General features: G+C 45.2%; 1 protein-coding gene across 1 annotated transcript in view; it reads left to right on the forward strand.

Moving 5' to 3' along the window:
* Nucleotides 1–3,414: 3,414 nt before the first annotated feature.
* The window catches only part of ptprt (protein tyrosine phosphatase receptor type T), a gene marked incomplete at its 3' end in the record, with an annotated part of 227,370 nt that continues 212,218 nt past the window's right edge, over nucleotides 3,415–18,566 (forward strand). Inside the window, exons 1-4 of the mRNA XM_079218368.1 lie at nucleotides 3,415–3,451; nucleotides 12,270–12,430; nucleotides 17,002–17,112; nucleotides 17,579–17,660. Of these exons, the coding sequence (XP_079074494.1) occupies nucleotides 3,430–3,451; nucleotides 12,270–12,430; nucleotides 17,002–17,112; nucleotides 17,579–17,660 (376 nt within the window). The 5' untranslated portion in view covers nucleotides 3,415–3,429. The remainder of the gene's footprint in view (nucleotides 3,452–12,269; nucleotides 12,431–17,001; nucleotides 17,113–17,578; nucleotides 17,661–18,566) is intronic.

Here is an 18,566-nt window from a genome sequence, read left to right on the forward strand (position 1 = left end):
AGTGTCATGATGAAGGAGTAGTTAGCTATGATTAAGTCTTCTTAAAGAGACAGTGTCATGATGAAGGAGTAGTTAGCTATGATTAAGTCTTCTTAAAGAGACAGTGTCATGATGAAGGAGTAGTTAGCTATGATTAAGTCTTCTTAAAGAGACAGTGTCATGATGAAGGAGTAGTTAGCTATGATTAAGTCTTCTTAAAGAGACAGTGTCATGATGAAGGAGTAGTTAGCTATGATTAAGTCTTCTTAAAGAGACAGTGTTGTGATGAAGGAGTAGTTAGCTATGATTAAGTCTTCTTAAAGAGACAGTGTTGTGAAGAAGGAGTAGTTAGCTATGATTAAGTCTTCTTAAAGAGACAGTGTTGTGATGAAGGAGTAGTTAGCTATGATTAAGTCTTCTTAAAGAGACAGTGGCATGATGAAGGAGTAGTTAGCTATGATTAAGTCTTCTTAAAGAGACAGTGTCATGATGAAGGAGTAGTTAGCTATGATTAAGTCTTCTTAAAGAGACAGTGTCATGATGAAGGAGTAGTTAGCTATGATTAAGTCTTCTTAAAGAGACAGTGTCATGATGAAGGAGTAGTTAGCTATGATTAAGTCTTCTTAAAGAGACAGTGTCATGATGAAGGAGTAGTTAGCTATGATTAAGTCTTCTTAAAGAGACAGTGTCATGATGAAGGAGTAGTTAGCTATGATTAAGTCTTCTTAAAGAGACAGTGTCATGATGAAGGAGTAGTTAGCTATGATTAAGTCTTCTTAAAGAGACAGTGTCATGATGAAGGAGTAGTTAGCTATGAATAAGTCTTCTTCAAGAGACATAATGAATGAACTTAATCATAGCTTTAGCTTTAGCTAAGAGGCCCAGATATTGATCAGATGATGTGAATGAAATAGTTTAAGGAAGAGGACTCTATATGCAGTGCAGCTGCATATAGAGAGTCCTCTTCCTTAAACTATTTCAAATATATAAATATTTGATCACTATGTGCGATTCAACATGTTTAAACAATCAATAGTGTTGGCATTAGCAGCTGCAGAACTGGGCCTGAAGGTGAAGATCAAAATAGACGTTAGAGGAGCAGTACAGCTTCCCACTGTGAGCATGCGCTGCTAGGAAGCTTGTATGAAGCTAGCTTTAGCTTCCACAGCAGCAGCTTTGTGGCTGTAGCTTTTGTGAATCCATTTTGCCTTTTAATTCTTGGACAGTTTAATGTTTTTCTCGCAGGCTAAATTTAGCTACTTGCCTCCAAGAGTATTGTGTAAGGATTATCATGTATTAAGTGATAAAGAGTATTGTGTAAGGATTATCATGCATTGAGTGATAAAGAGTATTGTGCAAGGATTATCATGTATTGAGTGATAAAGAGTACCTGGCAGGACCAAAGGACTTCTAGTTCTCCACGTTCCAGTTCTGACGAGGTTTAAAGTGCTCTGAGGAGATGGAAGCATGACGTGATGTCATGAATGAAGCGATGACGTTCCCCCATTCGGACACTTTATGCGTTGTGTGTCGGAGCATATTGTGCGTTGTGTGTCGGAGCATATTGTGCGTTGTGTGTCGTAGCATATTGTGACTGCAGAAGCGCTGCAGGCCAGCAGGCTAATGCGCCGGAAAACCTCTTTTATTCAGGCCATGAAATAACGATGAGACTGACTTCCTCATGTTGACATGTGACGCTGTCATCTCCTCTCTCTGACGGACTCTGACTGGCATCCCTCCATGCTCATAACTTCATTACTAAGACATGATGAACAGTTCAGAGACACTTATTAAAGCTTATTGAGGTGATTAGAGATGTACTTTAGAAACATCGCTAATATGCAGAATCACAGAAGTTTCATTCCATCAAACCCCATCTTTGATTGTTATAATCAGCCGTTTATTGGAGTCACACTCTTATTATTATTATTATTATTATTATTAATGCAGCATGCATGCTGGATGTGATGTGTTTGGTCTTCTTAGTTGTGAATCATCCGAGTTTCTTCTTCTCTGCTGTTAGTAGACCTACCACCCTGCTATGAAGGACTGTTAGTAGACCTACCACCCTGCTATGATGAAGGACTGTTAGTAGACCTACCACCCTGCTATGAAGGACTGTTTGTAGACCTACCACCCTGCTATGATGAAGCACTGTTAGTAGACCTACCACCCTGCTATGAAGGACTGTTAGTAGACCAACCACCCTGCTATGATGAAGGACTGTTAGTAGACCTACCACCCTGCTATGAAGGACTGTTAGTAGACCTACCACCCTGCTCTGAAGGACTGTTAGTATACCTACCACCCTGCTATGAAGGACTGTTAGTAGACCAACCACCCTGCTATGATGAAGGACTGTTAGTAGACCTACCACCCTGCTATGAAGGACTGTTAGTGGACCTACCACCCTGCTATGAAGGACTGTTAGTAGACCAACCACCCTGCTATGATGAAGGACTGTTAGTAGACCTACCACCCTGCTATGAAGGACTGTTAGTGGACCTACCACCCTGCTATGAAGGACTGTTAGTAGACCAACCACCCTGCTATGATGAAGGACTGTTAGTAGACCTACCACCCTGCTATGAAGGACTGTTAGTGGACCTACCACCCTGCTATGATGAAGGACTGTTAGTAGACCTACCACCCTGCTATGATGAAGGACTGTTAGTGGACCTACCACCCTGCTATGATGAAGGACTGTTAGTAGACCAACCACCCTGCTATGATGAAGGACTGTTAGTGGACCTACCACCCTGCTATGATGGACTGTTAGTAGACCTACCACCCTACTATGATGAAGGACTGTTAGTAGACCAACCACCCTGCTATGATGAAGGACTGTTAGTGGACCTACCACCCTGCTATGATGAAGGACTGTTAGTAGACCTACCACCCTGCTATGATGAAGGACTGTTAGTAGACCAACCACCCTGCTATGATGAAGGACTGTTAGTGGACCTACCACCCTGCTATGAAGGACTGTTAGTAGACCTACCACCCTGCTATGATGAAGGACTGTTAGTGGACCTACCACCCTGCTATGATGGACTGTTAGTAGACCTACCACCCTACTATGATGAAGGACTGTTAGTAGACCAACCACCCTGCTATGAAGGACTGTTAGTAGACCTACCACCCTGCTATGATGAAGGACTGTTAGTAGACCTACCACCCTGCTATGATGAAGGACTGTTAGTAGACCAACCACCCTGCTATGATGGACTGTTAGTAGACCTACCACCCTGCTCTGAAGGACTGCCGGGTGGACTCTGGGCTCTTGTTCTGTACAGGATGCTCAGTGAACCGTGTGTAATGTGTGCATGCTTCTCTCTCTGCTCAGGCGGCTGCACCTTCGAGGAGTCCTACAACAGCTGTGGATACAGCGTTTCTCTTGGAACCAACAGGTTCACCTGGGAACAGGTCAACTCCTGGGAGAAACCCACCATGGACCCCGCCCTGCCCACCGGTAGGTCTGCTCTTTCCACGAGCTCATCTCTATTCAGGACCTTTGGTCTGGGCTCGTTTCATGGTTCTAATCTCATCAGCAGTATTCATTGAATATATATATATATATATATATATATATATATATATATATATATATATATATATATATATATATATATATATATGTGTGTGTGTGTGTGTGTGTGTGTGTGTGTGTGTGTGTGTGTGTGTGTGTGTGACAAGTGGCTGCTGATGGGACAGAGGTTAAATATCTCGGTTGTGATTGGAGGACTCAGTCAAGGACGACTTGATTGCATTTGCGATTTGTGGGTGAGAAGTTTTGAGAATAACACATGAGGAGAGGCTTGATGACAGACAGACAGACAACAGACAAACAGACAGACAGACAGACAGAAAGACAACAGACAGACAGACAGACAGACAGACAACAGAAGACAGACAGACAGACAGACAGACAGACAGACGACAGACAGACGGCAGACAGACAACAGACAGATAGACAGACGACAGACAGACGACAGACAGACGACAGACAGACAACAGACAGACAGATAGACAGACAACAGACAGACAGACGGACATACAACAGACAGACAACAGACATACAGACAACAGGCAGACATACAACAGGCAGACGACAGACAGACAGATATACGACAGACAGACAACAGACAGACAGGAGGACAGACAGACAGACAACAGACAGACATACAACAGACAGAAAACAGATATACAGACGACAGACAGACAGACAACAGACATACAGACAACAGACAGACAGACAACAGACAACAGACAGACAGACAGACAGACAGACATACATACGACAGACAGACATACAACATACAGAAAACAGATATACAGACGACAGACAGACAGGAGGACAGATAGACAGACAACAGACAGACAGACAGACAGGAGGACAGATAGACAGACAACAGACAGACATACAGGAGGACAGATACACAGACAACAGACAGACAGGAGGACAGCAGGCAGACAACAGACAGACATACAACAGACAGAAAACAGATATACAGACGACAGACAGACAGACAACAGACATACAGACAACAGACAGACAGACAACAGACAGACAGACAGACAACAGACAGACAGACGACAGACAGACATACAACAGACAGAAAACAGATATACAGACGACAGACAGACAACAGACATACAGACAACAGACAGACAGGAGGACAGATAGACAGGCAACAGACAGACAGACAGGAGGACAGACAGACAGACAACAGACAGACAACAGACAGACAGTGGGAAGTAATCACACTGCATTTGGATGGTCACATTCTGGATGTTTGCTTTGTGCTGTTACAGACAGACATACAGACATACAGACAACAGGCAGACATACAACAGACAGACAGACAGACAGGTGGAAAGACAGACAACAGACATACAGACAACAGGCAGACATACAACAGACAGACAGACAGGTGGAAAGACAGACAACAGACAGACGGCAGACAGACAACAGACAGATAGACAGACGACAGACAGACAGACAGACAACAGGCGCACAGACAGACAGACGACAGACAGACAACAGACAGACAGATAGACAGACAACAGACAGACAGATGGACATACAACAGACAGACAACAGACATACAGACAACAGGCAGACATACAACAGACAGACGACAGACAGACAGACATACGACAGACAGACAACAGACAGACAGGAGGACAGACAGACAGACATACAACAGACAGAAAACAGATATGCAGACGACAGACAGACAGACAGACAACAGACAGACAGACAACATACAGACAGACAGACATACAACAGACAGACAGACAGACAGACATACAACATACAGAAAACAGATATACAGACGACAGACAGACAACAGACATACAGACAACAGACAGACAGGAGGACAGATAGACAGACAACAGACAGACAGACAGACAGGAGGACAGATAGACAGACAACAGACAGACAGACAACAGACAGACAGACAGACAGGAGGACAGATAGACAGACAACAGACAGACAGACAGACAGGAGGACAGATAGACAGACAACAGACAGACAGACAGGAGGACAGACAGACAACAGACAGACAACAGACAGACAGTGGGAAGTAATCACTCTGCATTTGGATGGTCACATTCTGGATGTTTGCTTTGTGCTGTTACTTTTATAGAGTTAAAATTATACACACTTCAAGCTTAATCCTTCCATAAGTGTTCTTGCTAAGTGACCCGATTAATGCAGAGTATTGAAATTATTTATTAGGGAGCAGTAAGTTTAATTATGATAATATTAAAAACAGTGGACGCTCTGTCTCAGTGTCTACATCTGTAAATAACAACATTATGTCACATAGCATCAGGTTGTTATTATTTTATATACAAAGCAATCTTCTGGACAAGAAACCTGCTTCACTTTAAATGAGAGACTTTACTCTATTTACATGATACTTTATTTATATACATGAGGAACATCAACACATCTCCTTTCTATCCTTTCTTCCTCTCTTATTTTGTTTTGTCTACTTTCTCACCTGTCCTCCTCCTCCTCTTCTCTTCCTCCTCCTCTCTTCCTCCTCCTCCTCCTCTCCTCTGCCAACGCCTCGTCCTCTCTTCCTCCTCCTCCTCCTCCTCCTTCTTCTCCTCGTCCTCCTCCTCCTCCTCCTCTTCCTCCATCTCCTCCTCTCTTCTTCCTCCTCCTCCTCTTCCTTTCCTTCTTTGTCTTCTTCTTCTTCCTCTTCTCTTCCTCCTCCTCTTCTTCTTCCTCTTCCTCCTCCTCTTCCTCCTCTTCCTCCCCCTCTTCCTCTCCGTCTTCCTTCTCCTCCTCTTCCTCCTCCTCCTCTTGCGAAGGCAAATTAGAAGTGAAATGTGTAGAAATGCAGAAGTCATTAAAAAGCTAATTACGTAGAGGTTCATGCTACAGCAGGAGACCAGGGAATAGTGGAGAGCCATCGTAAACCCAGTGTTATAGGGAGCCGCCTAGTGTGTGTGTGTGTGTGTGTGTGTGTGTGTGTGTGTGTGTGTGTGTGTGTGTCATCAATGTCCCACTAAGAAACGGATGTTTAATTCATTGTGTCATAAATCTGCGTTTCAGGGAACAATATAAAACTTTATGACCATTTTTCAGGTTCAGTTTACAAAGTGAGAGCGTCGTCTCACACACACACACACACACACACACACACACACACACACACACACACACACACACACAAACACACAGTGTCACATGCTCAGGCTTCGATCTCCTATAGGTCAACATCCTGTGACCCAAACAGCAAGGGCTTTTGGGATTTAGAGTTCCCATGGGTCAAATCTAGCAAAGGGATTCAGTTTGTGTGTGTGTGTGTGTGTGTGTGTGTGTGTGTGTGTGTGTGTGTGTGTGTGTGTGTGTGTGTGGTCTGCTAGCTGCACTGTGGATGACAGGAGGGATCTGCAGTGGGTGGTGAGGATGGCAGAAAGAGTGATTGGGACCACATTACCCCCCCTCAGTGACCTATACGCTGGCCGGCTCTGTAAAAAAGCCAGCTGTATCTCCAAAGACCCCACCCACCCTGAACATGCACTGTTTGCTCCCCTTCCATCTGGAAGGAGATAAAGGACAATTAAAACACGCACAAACAGACTACAAAACAGCTTTTACCCACAGGCTGTCAAATGTATAAAACCCCCCAAAAGCTGAGGACACTAGCACTAGCTGCTGAACAATATTCAATGGCACATGCACTTTATGATGATCCACTTATGTATCTGTCTACTTGTGATGTGAATGTTTCTATGTGAGCTGCTAAACTGTTTTTCGTTGTTTTCGTGACAATAAAGTATTCTATTCTATATATGTATGTATATGTGTAGACATGCATAAAAAATATATATTTATATATATTTATAAGATTATTAATTATAAAAAATATAATAATGTTAATAAATTATACAAATTGTCAATATTTGTGTTTTTGAGCTAGTGAATGTACCCAGTAATACTTGTAAAATAGGATATCTGCACCAAATATCTGCTTTTCCTGCTCGTCCTCTCTGCGCGTGCACGTCTCTGCTGCGCGTGCACGTCTCTAATGCATGTGCACGTCTCAGCAGCGCTCACACAGCAGCAGTGCTCACACAGCAGCACTCATACAGCAGCGCTCACACAGCAGCAGCAGCGCTCACACAGCAGCAGTGCTCACACAGCAGCAGTGCTCACACAGCAGCAGTGCTCACACAGCAGTGCTCATACAGCAGTGCTCACACAGCAGCAGCGCTCACACAGCAGCGCTCGCACAGCAGCAGCAGCGCTCACACAGAAGCGCTCACACAGCAGCGCTCACACAGCAGCGCTCACACAGCAGCAGCGCTCACACAGCAGCGCTCACACAGCAGCAGCGCTCACACAGAAGCGCTCACACAGCAGCAGCAGTGCTCACACAGCAGCAGCAGTGCTCACACAGCAGCAGCAGTGCTCACACAGCAGCGCTCACACAGCAGCGCTCACACAGCAGCGCTCACAAAGCAGCAGCAGCGCTCACACAGCAGCAGCGCTCACACAGAAGCGCTCACACAGCAGCAGCAGTGCTCACACAGCAGCAGCAGTGCTCACACAGCAGCAGCAGCGCTCACACAGCAGCGCTCACAAAGCAGCAGCAGCGCTCACACAGCAGCAGCAGTGCTCACACAGCAGCAGCAGCGCTCACACAGCAGCGCTCACACAGCAGCAGCAGCGCTCACACAGCAGCTCTCACACAGCAGCGCTCACACAGCAGCGCTCACACAGCAGCAGCAGCGCTCACACAGCAGCTCTCACACAGCAGCTCTCACACAGCAGCGCTCACACAGCAGCTCTCACACAGCAGCGCTCACACAGCAGCGCTCACACAGCAGCAGCAGCGCTCACACAGCAGCTCTCACACAGCAGCTCTCACACAGCAGCGCTCACACAGCAGCTCTCACACAGCAGCGCTCACACAGCAGCAGCAGCGCTCACACAGCAGCGCTCACACAGCAGCTCTCACACAGCAGCAGCAGTGCTCACACAGCAGCTCTCACACAGCAGCAGCAGCGCTCACACAGCAGCGCTCACACAGCAGCAGCAGCGCTCACACAGCAGCTCTCACACAGCAGCGCTCACACAGCAGCAGCAGTGCTCACATAGCAGCAGCAGCGCTCACACAGCAGCGCTCACACAGCAGCGCTCACACAGCAGCAGCGCTCACACAGCAGCGCTCACACAGCAGCGCTCACACAGCAGCGCTCACACAGCAGCAGCGCTCACACAGCAGTGCTCACACAGCAGCAGCAGCGCTCACACAGCAGCAGCAGCGCTCACACAGCAGCGCTCACACAGCAGCAGCAGCGCTGAGAGACCAGGGTGTAAAAAGGGACGGACAGGAGGACACACTCACACTGATATTTGTATTCATTACTCCCATAATGGCACTTCAATTATTGATTTGTCACCTGTCAGGTAACGGCAAAGCAGAGAGGCAGGATGTGAACTGATGAATGGAGAGAGATCTTATCAAAGAACTCTGCATGTGTGTAGCTGTAGGTCACTATCATCACAGTGTGTGTTGTTCACTATCATCACAGTGTGTGTTGTTCACTATCATCACAGTGTGTTGTTCACTATCATCACAGTGTGTGTTGTTCACTATCATCACAGTGTGTGTTGTTCACTATCATCACAGTGTGTGTTGTTCACTATCATCACAGTGTGTGTTGTTCACTATCATCACAGTGTGTGTTGTTCACTATCATCACAGTGTGTGTTGTTCACTATCATCACAGTGTGTGTTGTTCACTATCATCACAGTGTGTATCCTACATTGATGCCCCATTGATGCCCCATTGATGCTCCATTGTTGCTACATTGATGCTCCATTGATGCCCCATTGATGCTCCATTGTTGCTACATTGATGCTCCATTGATGCCCCATTGATGCCCCATTGATGCTCCATTGATGCTCCATTGTTGCTACATTGATGCTCCATTGATGCTCCATTGATGCTCCATTGATGCTACACTGATGCTCCATTGATGGCACATTGATCCTACATTGTTCCACATTCCCACATGAAGACACAGTTATGTCTCAGCTGAAGACATCAAAGGAGAAACCGAGAAACCGATGATGGCCGGTCAGAGGTCAGATAGAGACAAGTAGAAGAGCAGGAAACACTCTGCAGAATACTCACCCATTCAGGACACTGAATGTGTGTGTGTGTGTGTGTGTGTGTGTGTGTGTGTGTGTGTGTGTGTGTGTGTGTGTGTGTGTGTGTGTGTGTGTGTGTGTGAGAGAGAGAGACACACCTCAAGGGGAATGGAGTGTACTAAATGTGTGAAATGGGCCGAGGACCAATGTGGTGTTTGTGAGCCTGACTGCGATGATGATGATGATGATGATGATGATGATGATGATGAGTAATTTTACCCAACAACAATGTATTTTGTCATCCGTCTCGAGTCACATCTGAACCACAGCTCCTGTATGAATCAGGATCAGAATCAGAATCAGAAACTGTTTATTGCCAGGAATGTTTGCACAAACGAGGAATTTAGTTGGGCGGAAGGTGTATACATTAGACATTAAACATTAGACGAGACAAACAACAATCAACGACAGCAACAGAGTGCAATGATGTCTAAATCAGATAAGGATAAAGTGCTCAGACAACAGATAACATTAATTTAAGTGTGTGTTAAAGTGACGTGTGCGTTTAAGATAAAGTTAAAGTTAAGTGTATGTGGCATGAGTGTTTAAATATGAATTGTGCAGTGGAGTGACCGGTAGGAGGAGAGAAAGGAATAAAAATAAAAATAAATGGTCCAAAAGGAGGAGAGAAAGGAATAAAAATAAAAATATAAATAAAAATAAATGGTCCGAAAGAATGGTCCGTGAATAGTCCTGTGATAGAGTCAGTCAGTGGGGAACCCGGGCTCTATTGATGAGCCCGACTGCCGACGGGAAGAAACTGTTAGTGTGGCGTGAGGTCTTAGTCCTGATGGACCTCAACCTCCTGCCAGAGGGGAGGGACACGAACAGGTTGTGTCCAGGGTGAGAGGGGTCAGCTGCGATCTTTCTTGCCCGCTTCAGTGACCTGGAAGTGGACAGGACCTGGAGGGATGGCAAATTGCAGCCAATCACCCTCTCCGCAGAGCGGATGATGCGCTGCAGCCTGGCCTTGTCCTTGGCATTGGCTGCAGCGTACCAGACGGTGATGGAGGAGCAGAGGATGGACTCAATGATGACGGTGTAGAACTGCACCATCATTTTCTTTGGCAGGTTGAATTTCCTCAGCTGCCTCAGGAAGAACATCCTCTGCTGGGCCTTCTTAGTGATCGAGCTGATGTTCAGCTCCCACTTGAGGTCCTGGGAAATGATGGAGCCCAGGAAGCGGAAGGACTCCACAGTGCTCCCTTTTCCTGCTTCCCTCCCTCCTTTCCTGTCTCCTTGTCATAACCTGCTTACTTTCCTTCCTTACCGCCATCCCTACTTTCTCACTTACTTTCCTTCCTTCCTTTCTTCCTTCCTTCCTTCCTTCCTTTCTACCTGCAGCACTGCTGTGTAGCACTACTGCGTAGCACTACTGTGTAGCACTACTGCTGTGTAGCACTACTGCGTAGCACTACTGTGTAGCACTACTGCTGTGTAGCACTACTGCGTAGCACTACTGTGTAGCACTGCTGTGTAGCACTATTGTGTAGCACTACTGCTGTGTAGCACTACTGTGTAGCACTACTGTGTAGCACTGCTGTGTAGCACTACTGTGTAGCACTGCTGTGTAGCACTACTGTGTAGCACTACTGTGTAGCACTGCTGTGTAGCACTACTGTGTAGCACTGCTGTGTAGCACTGCTGTGTACTGTGCTCCTCCTCAGCAGTCGGGGGTTAAATTATTTGCTCAGCCTTCTGCTCCTTTTCATGAAGACGCTTTGGAAAGTAAAAGCACATTCTTAACAGTAGTTCAGCTGGTGTCGTGTGGTATGCTGGAATGCTTGCTGCACTGAGTTGACCCAGTTAGTGTGTGTGTGTGTGTGTGTGTGTGTGTGTGTGTGTGTGTGTGTGTGTGTGTGTGTGTGTGTGTGTGTGTGGTGACATGAAGACTCCTCAGGTGTTCTCAGTCAACAGATGTCTCCTCTCTGACCTCACAGCTGTGAACAACGCGTGAAATGAGAGCTTGTTATCGAGAGCCACATTTCATTATATGGAAATGTCTCTCTTGTTATGTGTCTCTGTGTGTGTTTGTTGAAGTGCACCTGTTCTTCATTGTGTCGTTGGTGTTTGTGTGTGAATGTGTGTGTTTGTGTGAACGTTGTAACACGTCTGATCCCCTGGAGACAGTTGTCATGGTGAGAGGAGTGTCTGGCAAACACTCATCACACTTTGTCTGCGTGTCGAGTCGCTTCATCTTCAGCTCTGAGACGTTCAGAACCTTCTGCTCTGAGGCGTTCAGACCCTTTCAGAACCCTCTGCTCTGAGGCGTTCAGAACCCTTCAGAACCTTCTGCTCTGAGACGTTCAGAACCCTTCAGAACCCTCTGCTCTGAGGCGTTCAGAACCCTCTGTTCTGAGGCGTCCAGAACCCTTCAGAACCCTCTGTTCTGAGATGTTCAGAACCCTTAAGAACCCTCTGCTCTATGATGTTCAGAGCCCTCTGCTCTGAGGCGCTGAATCCACTTCATATTACTGTTTATTAATCATATATATGATGGTTACTGCTGAATCCACGTCATGTTCGTGGCTGTTTGATCAGAATGGTTCCTAAATGAGGAGCTCCCCTGTGTGGTCTTGGTCTAACTGGTCCCTGTCCCTGCAGGCTCTTTCATGGTAGTGAACGCGTCGGGCCGGGCCTCGGGCCAGAAGGCCCACCTGTACATGCCCACCCTGAAGGAGAACGACACCCACTGCATCGACTTCCTGTACTCGCTGTCCAGCCGGGACGGAGCCATCCCCGGGACGCTCAACGTGTACATCAAGGTTTGTGTGTGTGTGTGTGTGTGTGTGTGTGTGTGTGTGTGTGTGTGTGTGTGTGTGTGTGTGAGAGTCCGGGGCCCCATTTCTCGTACGTGGTTCAACAAAGTCGATCAAATGTCCTATTATCCATCTTAAATTACCGAGATGATTGACGTCAGGCTATTTGCTTCAAAAGAGGGGGAAAAAATCTAACACAGATTCCATGATCCTCTATCAGTACAATGGCAAATAAACTCAAAGGACAGGACACTTTTTTCTCCGCTGACAAGCAGGAGACGATCATGAACGCATATGAGGAAGTCAAGACCTTAATCATGTCAAAGTCTAAAGCTGCATTCACACTAAAAACGCTTTTGGTGTGAACGGAGCTTAACACCGTCACCGCTAGACATAAGCATCGCAAAATATCAAGTTCAATGCGTCAGTGTTGGGAAAATGTATCGGCTCATTTTAAGTGCTTCATCACCCAAATCAATCAGATTATATTTATTTAAATGTGCCTGCTGGCAGTAGTATACAAATGAATATATACTTATGAGGATATATGTATACTGTATGCACATATGTATCATGTACAATATATGTGTATATACATGTATGTGTAGATTACCATATAACTAGGAGTTTGAATATGTGTATGGGCGGATCAGTATGTATGTATTATTCATAATCAGAAATTCAATCAATTGAAGCAGTGAAAATAAATTGTGTGTGATTCTCTGTATTCTTATCACGATCACCTTAATCATGTTCTACAATAATGATATGTATGGTGTACTGATAACACTGGCATATAGTTATGAATGCTTTCAACACATCCATAAGTTTCTTAAGAGCTAAATAAACTTAAGAACAGCGGCATGCAGCAGGTGATAGTCTATGTCTGTGAAACGGGTGATCAGCTGCGCCTGCAGTGTTCAAGTTACGGCTCGAGAAGCTCTCAGAACTCGTACAGGAAGTCATCATGGTGTGAGCTCGTGCAGGAAGTCATCATGTGAGCTCATACAGGAAGTCATCATGATGTGAGCTCGTATAGGAAGTCATGATGATGATGTGAGCTCGTACAGGAAGTCATCATGATGTGAGCCCATACAGGAAGTCATCATGATGTGAGCTCATACAGGAAGTCATCATGATGATGTGAGCTCATACAGGAAGTCATCATGATGTGAGCTCATACAGGAAGTCATCATGATGTGAGCCCATAGAGGAAGTCATCATGATGTGAGCTCATACAGGAAGTCATCATGATGATGTGAGCTCATACAGGAAGTCATCATGATGATGTGAGCTCATACAGGAAGTCATGATGATGTGAGCTCGTACAGGAAGTCATCATGATGATGTGAGCTCATACAGGAAGTCATCATGATGTGAGCTCGTACAGGAAGTCATGATGATGTGAGCTCATACAGGAAGTCATCATGATGATGTGAGCTCATACAGGAAGTCATCATGATGTGAGCTCATACAGGAAGTCATCATGATGTGAGCCCATAGAGGAAGTCATCATGATGTGAGCTCATACAGGAAGTCATCATGATGATGTGAGCTCATACAGGAAGTCATCATGATGATGTGAGCTCATACAGGAAGTCATGATGATGTGAGCTCGTACAGGAAGTCATCATGATGATGTGAGCTCATACAGGAAGTCATCATGATGTGAGCTCGTACAGGAAGTCATGATGATGTGAGCTCATACAGGAAGTCATCATGATGTGAGCTCATACAGGAAGTCATCATGATGATGTGAGCTCATACAGGAAGTCATGATGATGTGAGCTCATACAGGAAGTCATCATGATGATGTGAGCTCATACAGGAAGTCATCATGATGTGAGCTCGTACAGGAAGTCATCATGATGTGAGCTCATACAGGAAGTCATCATGATGATGTGAGCTCATACAGGAAGTCATGATGATGTGAGCTCATACAGGAAGTCATCATGATGATGTGAGCTCATACAGGAAGTCATCATGATGTGAGCTCGTACAGGAAGTCATCATGATGATGTGAGCTCATACAGGAAGTCATCATGATGTGAGCTCGTACAGGAAGTCATGATGATGTGAGCTCATACAGGAAGTCATCATGATGTGAGCTCATACAGGAAGTCATCATGATGATGTGAGCTCATACAGGAAGTCATGATGATGTGAGCTCATACAGGAAGTCATCATGATGATGTGAGCTCATACAGGAAGTCATCATGATGTGAGCTCATACGGGAAGTCATCATGATGATGTGAGCTCATACAGGAAGTCATCATGATGATGTGAGCTCATACAGGAAGTCATCATGATGTGAGCTCATACAGGAAGTCATCATGATGTGAGCTCATACAGGAAGTCATGATGATGTGAGCTCATACAGGAAGTCATCATGATGTGAGCTCATACAGGAAGTCATCATGATGTGAGCTCATACACAAAGTCATCATGATGTGAGCTCATACAGGAAGTCATCATGATGTGAGCTCATACACGAAGTCATCATGATGTGAGCTCATACAGGAAGTCATCATGATGTGAGCTCATACAGGAAGTCATCATGATGTGAGCTCATACAGGAAGTCATCATGATGTGAGCTCATACAGGAAGTCATCATGATGATGTGAGCTCGTACAGGAAGTCATGATGATGTGAGCTCATACAGGAAGTCATGATGATGATGTGAGCTCATACAGGAAGTCATCATGATAATGTGAGCTCATACAGGAAGTCATCATGATGATGTGAGCTCATACAGGAAGTCATGATGATGTGAGCTCATACAGGAAGTCATCATGATGATGTGAGCTCATACAGGAAGTCATCATGATGTGAGCTCGTACAGGAAGTCATCATGATGTGAGCTCATACAGGAAGTCATCATGATGATGTGAGCTCATACAGGAAGTCATGATGATGTGAGCTCATACAGGAAGTCATCATGATGATGTGAGCTCATACAGGAAGTCATCATGATGTGAGCTCGTACAGGAAGTCATCATGATGATGTGAGCTCATACAGGAGGTCATCATGATGTGAGCTCGTACAGGAAGTCATGATGATGTGAGCTCATACAGGAAGTCATCATGATGTGAGCTCATACAGGAAGTCATCATGATGATGTGAGCTCATACAGGAAGTCATGATGATGTGAGCTCATACAGGAAGTCATCATGATGATGTGAGCTCATACAGGAAGTCATCATGATGTGAGCTCATACGGGAAGTCATCATGATGATGTGAGCTCATACAGGAAGTCATCATGATGATGTGAGCTCATACAGGAAGTCATCATGATGTGAGCTCATACAGGAAGTCATCATGATGTGAGCTCATACAGGAAGTCATGATGATGTGAGCTCATACAGGAAGTCATCATGATGTGAGCTCATACAGGAAGTCATCATGATGTGAGCTCATACACAAAGTCATCATGATGTGAGCTCATACAGGAAGTCATCATGATGTGAGCTCATACAGGAAGTCATCATGATGTGAGCTCATACAGGAAGTCATCATGATGTGAGCTCATACAGGAAGTCATCATGATGTGAGCTCATACAGGAAGTCATCATGATGTGAGCTCATACAGGAAGTCATCATGATGATGTGAGCTCGTACAGGAAGTCATGATGATATGAGCTCATACAGGAAGTCATGATGATGATGTGAGCTCATACAGGAAGTCATCATGATAATGTGAGCTCATACAGGAAGTCATGATGATGATGTGAGCTCATACAGGAAGTCATGATGATGTGAGCTCATACAGGAAGTCATCATGATGTGAGCTCGTACAGGAAGTCATCATGATAATGTGAGCTCATACAGGAAGTCATGAAGATGTGAGCTCATACAGGAAGTCATCATGATAATGTGAGCTCATACAGGAAGTCATGAAGATGTGAGCTCATACAGGAAGTCATCATGATGTGAGCTCGTACAGGAAGTCATGATGATGATGTGAGCTCATACAGGAAGTCATCATGATGATGTGAGCTCATACAGAAGGTCATCATGATGTGAGCTCGTACAGGAAGTCATCATGTGAGCTCGTACAGGAAGTCATCATGATGTGAGCTCATACAGGAAGTCATCATGATGTGAGCTCATACAGGAAGTCATCATGTGAGCTCGTACAGGAAGTCATCATGTGAGCTCATACAGGAAGTCATCATGATGTGAGCTCATACAGGAAGTCATCATGTGAGCTCGTACAGGAAGTCATCATGTGAGCTCATACAGGAAGTCATCATGATGTGAGCTCATACAGGAAGTCATCATGTGAGCTCGTACAGGAAGTCATCATGTGAGCTCATACAGGAAGTCATCATGATGTGAGCTCATACAGGAAGTCATCATGTGAGCTCGTACAGCTCACATCATTCTTCACTACTGTACAGTAATGATGACATCACATATCACCTGTACAGTAATGATGACATCACCTGTACAGTGATGATGACATCACCTGTACAGTAGTGATAACATCACCTGTACAGTAATGATGACATCACCTGTACAGTACTGATGACATCACCTATAAATCACTTCTCTTGAACCTTTGTGTCTGCAGGTGAATGGAGGAGCTCAAGGAAACCCGGTCTGGAACGCCTCGGGAACGCTGACCGAGGGCTGGCTGAAGGCGGAGCTCGCCATCTCCACTTTCTGGCCCAACTCCTACCAGGTGTGTGTGTGTGTGTGTGTGTGTGTGTGTGTGTGTGTGTGTGTGTGTGTGTGTGTGACCTCTTCACTGCCCTGCTGACTTCCTGCCTCTCTGAGTTTGTGGTAAAGAAAACGTGACGAAGGAGAAAGACACAAAACAGCACAATTAAAAAGAAGGAAATGAGGAGAAGAGAGAAAGATGTATAGAGGGAGGAGCGGAGGAGGAGTAGGAGAGGACAGGAGAGGAAGATGAGCAGACGGAGCAGAACATGTGCTCGGCTTAAGGATGGATACAGAAGAGGAAGAGGAGAGAGGAAGAGTTTGTGACAGTCACTGGAACGTTCCCCTGGGGTTTCCCTATGAGCTTCACAGGGGCGTCAAGATGTTTTGTTTTACTTTCAGAGAAAAGAGACTCACCCTGATTCCTTCCTTCCTTCCTTCATTCCTTCCTTCCTTCCTTCCTTCCTTCCTTCCTTCCTTCCTCTCAGGTAATATTTGAAGCTGTTTCAGTTCAAGGACATCCCGGTTTCATCGCCATTGACGACATTCGAGTTCTGGCTCACCCGTGTCGTAAGTGTAACACACACACACACACACACACACACACACACACACACACACACACACACACACACACACACACACACACACACACACACACACACACAGGTTGTCAAGGACAAATTGTGAGGCCTGCAGACAGAGCAGAGGCAGTGATGAAGGTCCAACCTTCCTCTTCATTACTGTGTCCTACTTGTGTGTACTCTCAGAGTGTACTCTCATCTAAATGTGTACTCTCATCTAAGTGTGTACTCTCAGACTGTACTCTCATCTAAGTGTGTACTCTCATCTAAGTGTGTACTCTCATCTAAGTGTGTACTCTCATCTAAGTGTGTACTCTCAGACTGTACTCTCATCTAAGTGTGTACTCTCATCTAAATGTGTACTCTCAGAGTGCACTCTCATCTAAATGTGTACTCTCATCTAAGTGTGTACTCTCATCTAAATGTGTACTCTCATCTAAGTGTGTACTCTCAGACTGTACTCTCATCTAAGTGTGTACTCTCATCTAAGTGTGTACTCTCATCTAAGTGTGTACTCTCAGACTGTACTCTCATCTAAGTGTGTACTCTCATCTAAGTGTGTACTCTCATCTAAGTGTGTACTCTCAGACTGTACTCTCATCTAAGTGTGTACTCTCATCTAAATGTGTACTCTCAGAGTGTACTCTCATCTAAGTGTGTACTCTCAGAGTGTACTCTCAGAGTGTACTCTCATCTAAGTGTGTACTCTCAGAGTGTACTCTCATCTAAGAGTGTACTCTCAGAGTGTACTCCCAGAGTGTACTCTCATCTAAGTGTGTACTCTCATCTAAATGTGTACTCTCAGAGTGTACTCTCATCTAAATGTGTACTCTCAGAGTGTACTCTCATCTAAATGTGTACTCTCAGAGTGTATTCTCATCTAAGTGTGTAC

This window comes from Taurulus bubalis (assembly GCF_910589615.1).
Source record: "Taurulus bubalis genome assembly, chromosome: 5".
NCBI lineage: Eukaryota > Metazoa > Chordata > Actinopteri > Perciformes > Cottidae > Taurulus > Taurulus bubalis.